The sequence below is a fragment of the Propithecus coquereli genome, unplaced genomic scaffold (assembly GCF_000956105.1).
Source record: "Propithecus coquereli isolate 6110/MARCELLA unplaced genomic scaffold, Pcoq_1.0 Scaffold6, whole genome shotgun sequence".
NCBI classification, from domain to species: Eukaryota; Metazoa; Chordata; class Mammalia; order Primates; family Indriidae; genus Propithecus; species Propithecus coquereli.
In genome coordinates this window covers 2,400,298-2,404,690 of record NW_012151951.1, presented here as the reverse complement: position 1 = coordinate 2,404,690, position 4,393 = coordinate 2,400,298, and the positions used below count along the sequence as shown (strand labels likewise).

General features: G+C 35.9%; 1 protein-coding gene and 1 pseudogene across 1 annotated transcript in view; both read right to left on the bottom strand.

Annotated features, from left to right (window-relative positions):
- DYNC2H1 (dynein, cytoplasmic 2, heavy chain 1) overlaps window positions 1-4,393 on the bottom strand; it is a 522,114-nt gene that overhangs the window by 69,638 nt on the left and 448,083 nt on the right. The window contains exons 64-65 of the mRNA XM_012659112.1: window positions 2,065-2,322; window positions 1,573-1,717 (exon numbers count right to left, since the gene is read on the bottom strand). Of these exons, the coding sequence (XP_012514566.1) occupies window positions 1,573-1,717; window positions 2,065-2,322 (403 nt within the window). The remainder of the gene's footprint in view (window positions 1-1,572; window positions 1,718-2,064; window positions 2,323-4,393) is intronic.
- LOC105822214 lies at window positions 1,449-2,323 on the bottom strand (annotated as a pseudogene).

Genomic DNA, 4,393 nt, shown 5'->3' with positions numbered 1-4,393 from the left:
TAATTAGAGAACACATGCGTACTCTGCTTGGAATTCTGACATCTTTTAAAGAATAGAACAAAGTTCAGAAAGTTTAATGAAAAAAATTCTTGACATGCATTGCAGGGCTGAAAGAAGAAAAAAAAAGGATAAGGAGTGTCTTTCTCTATGGTAACCTTAGTGTAAATTTAAGAAAATGAAAATACAGTGCTTTGGTAATATTAGCTTCATATATCTTCTTTGAAAGTGTTCATTCTTTTACTTTCTCCAGTGTTAATCTACCCTATCTGAATGCAAAATACTGACTGTTGCCTTTATAGATCTTCGAGTATTTTGCTTTCAGAGCCACATCTATATTCTCATAACTTGAACTTGGTACAATAAATAAGCTTATAAATATTACATAGTATCTTCAAGTTTTAACATTAAAGAATTATAGAATTTAGGGTTAAGGGAACAATTTAAGTTGGAAGAGTTAATATTCAGCTCTATTATAGTTAGGGAATGGAGGCGCTGGGGGTGTATGTCTTAACAAATAGTTTTGAATCACTATTTCATTTCTCCAAGGCTGCCGTTACATGGAAAAGATAAATAACTTTGTTAGTGAAAGAGTTAGGATAAAAATAGAACTATTAATACTTTAATTCAATATTCTGTCTATACCACTGATGTAAAATACAGGTCATTTTAAGAGTTTCTAAAATATTTTGGCCTACATGTACTTTTATATAATTGCTTAAATATATATGTATCCATAAAAAAGAGTATTGTTTTCATGTTTCCAAACTGTACGTAAAAGGTAACATGCAACCTATTCTTTTCCTTCATCATGGGTTTTAAGATACATCCATTTTGATCTTTCATTTCTAACAGCTATACAATTTTTCATTTTACTAATATATAGTATGTTATTATCTGCTAAGGAATATTTGTCATTTCCAATTGTTTATTAAAAAAACACTGCAATAAACATTATGATATGTGCCTCCTAATACACATTTGCATGAACTTCTCTAGGTACAGAGATGAAATTACTACATTGAAGGGTACGCTCATTCTCAATTTTACTTAATATTGGCAAATTATTCCCCAAAGTAATTTTACCAATCTGTATTCCTACTTGTCATGTATAACAATTTCCATTATTTTACAACCTTGACAATACTTGGTCTCTTGAGAGCTAAACATTTTGCCAATCTGATGAGCGTGAAATGGAATCAAATGTTGGTCTTAATTTCATTTTCTAAATTACTAGTGAGAACAAGTACTTTTCCTTATGTTTATTAGCCATTCAGGTTCCTTCTTCATATAAGTATCCTATTAAAATCCTTTGCCCACCTTGCTTTTTTCCCCACTATGGGAATGTTTTTTTAAAGACTGATTTGTAAAAGTCCTCCATATGCTTTAAGTTCTAATCTTTTATTTTCCATCAACCTTCTATCTTGTTTACGAGCCTGTGGAAGAACAGCTTAAGACCATTCAGTGGTTGGTCCTACCCATTCAGTGGCTTGAGCAGTGGGAGCTGCAAACCAGTTTTCCATGGCAGGCTGAGCCAGGCTTCCGTGGGGAAGTTCTAAACAGGCACAGAGGCACCTGCACGCCTTCAGACCAGTCTGCAACCTCAGGTTGAGTAACAGTAAACTCAGCAGCTGGAGCAGTCCCTTCACTCTGAAATTCCTCCCTGGTCACAGCTTTTTCAGCAGCAGCCTGCTCTTCCTTTTCAATCTCTTCAGGATCTCTGTAGAAGTGGAGATTAGGGTGTTCATGGGAGATGGTGTCATGCATGCGGAGAATTTCCTGGGCCAGTATCTACTACATCAGACCCACGGAGTGAGCTCCCTTGCTGTTGCGTGGGATGGCAGTGTGCACATAATGCAGAGGAGGATCTGTGTTACACAGGGCAATGGTAGGCAGGACAATGTAAGATGCCTCTCCGAAACACTGGTGGTCAGCCCTGGGATCAGTAACCATCAGAAGACATGACTCCCAGAATGCTGCCTAGATCTGGTTAGTGAAGATTCCAAGAGTAAAGCTACCAGCACTAGGTGTGGCTCCAGTGGCAGCAGCAAACTTCACACAGCTCACTGGCCAGTATTCCTGGAGGATATGACACTGACTTGAGCAGGGTTTTCAATGGCAGCAATGGCATGTGCTGCCAACAGAAGCTTCTTCCAGGTCTTCAGATTTATGATGCAGATGCCATCACTTTTCCTTTTGCAGATGTACTGTTCCATTTGGAAGTCAAGATTGGTGCCTAAGTGGGTTCCTGCTGCAAGGAATTTGAGGACATCCTCCTCCTTCATTTGCAGGACATCAAGTGCTCCAGACATTGTGAAAGTTTCCCTTTAAGTAACGACGATAAATCCAGAAAAATGCCATATAGACCCCTCTCTGGGTAGCATGGAAAGGCAAGATGTTAGTATCTTTTCCCAGTCTGTATATTTTTACTTTTCACGATGTCTTTTTAATTTCAGGGTAGCAAATTTTATCAGCTTTTTCCTTTAAGACTTTTACTTTTTTGTGTCTTACAAAATTCTGAGTAAATATCTTTTCTGTATTTTTGTTTCTATTAATAAGTCTTTTTCAAAAAGTTTTATTTCTGTAATTTTGCTTTTTAAAACTTCAGAAACAATTTTTATTTATGATATAAAGTATGGATCAAATTTTATCATTTTCCAAGCAATTGTTTCAAAATCATTTATCAAACAGTCCTTCCATTCCCCTAATCTGTAACTTCACATGCCAAGTTTCTCTACAGGTGTAAGTTCATTCTTGGACTTCTTCCTATTGTGTTGCATTAGTCTCTTTCTCCATACCAACACCATACTGTCTCATAGCCATAGCTTGATAGTAATGTGACAGAGTACAAAATATGGCCAAAAATTCTTCCCATCGTAGTATGCACATCCCTTTGCAACATAAGTTTTGCTGCTTCTACCATCAGGGGGTAGAATTTCTTTTCTAGCCCCTTGAATTTGGGTTGGTCTTGTAACTTGCTTTGACCAATAGAATAGAGGAACTTCAAGCAACTTCTAAAGCTAGGGCTTTGCCTTCTTGGAATGCTGCACTGAGACTACCATATAAGGAAGCTCTTCTAGTCTACTAGAGTATGAGGCCATGTGAACTGAGGTGACCGAGTGCAGATATGTGAGTGAGGCCAGCATGTATCTTCCAGTATCAGTGATATAACTGAATGCAGCTGCAGAGTGAGTCTGAGTAAATCAGCGGAGTAACTGGCCAAACCATGCAGTTGTGATAAAATAATTAATAAATTGTTATTATTTTAAGCCACTAAGTTTGGGGTGGTTTGAGCAAATGCTAATTGAAACATAAAAAATACAGATGAATACAGAATGTACATAATTCTATAGAAGTGACCCAGTTCCTGTAACAAACAATGGTATAAAATAAAAAGTATAGGGTCAGCATATAACCAAATGCAGTGTGAGCATCTTATTTTGACCCTGGTTCAAACAAACCATTGAAAAGACTTCCCTTTCAGACAATCTGGTAAATATTGTTATGGACTAAATATTAAATGGTTCTAAGGAATTGTTAATTTTGGTATTTGTGATTATACATTATAGTTAAGAAAATATTGATTTTTTCTTTTTTTTTTTAAGGAACACATTCAGAACCATGGAGGGGTAAAATAAAATGATGCCTGAAATGTGCTTTAGCAAAGACAATAAAGAGAAAAAGGAGGAATGTTTCTAAACTTAAAATCCTTGAATATGTGAGATTCATTTTACTGTTCTCTCTCCTTCTGTATTTGTTAGAAGTATTTAATAGAAAATATTAAACATTATTGAAAACAATCTTGAAGACCAAAGGATATTTACATTTTCCTAGCAAATTAACATCTATCTAGAGCCGTCCAATATGGCACCCCCTAGCCACATGTGGCTACTACCGAGTACTTGAAATGTTGCTAGGGCACTGCTCTCACAGCCTTGGAGATCTAACATGCAGGCTGAAAGGGAGCTGATGTATAGATACTCCAGTACCAAGTTTCACAACTGCTATTTAATAAAAATAATAAATCAATAATGGTAGTGAGGAAATTTTAGAGGGCCACATTCAAGATCTGAAAATAATCAATATACACATGTTCTCTTAAGTAGGTCTAAAGGGTTTAAGATATTGATAAATTTAGAAAACTGCAGCCTCAATGGTTTAATTCAGTCTAGCGTAATAAAGATAAAAAAATTAAAATTCTAGAGTGACAGTAAAATTCAAATATAATTCCAATCCAAAGTTCTCCTATTGAAACAATACCCGTTGTTGAAAAATACAACTAAAAGGAGCCTAAGTAGACCACTTAGCACTTGGCAAAATCAGTAAGTTAACAGCGAGGGGCTTACAAAGACATCTTCCATGATATTTCTGGAAACTGCAAGTAAGTTAGAAAATG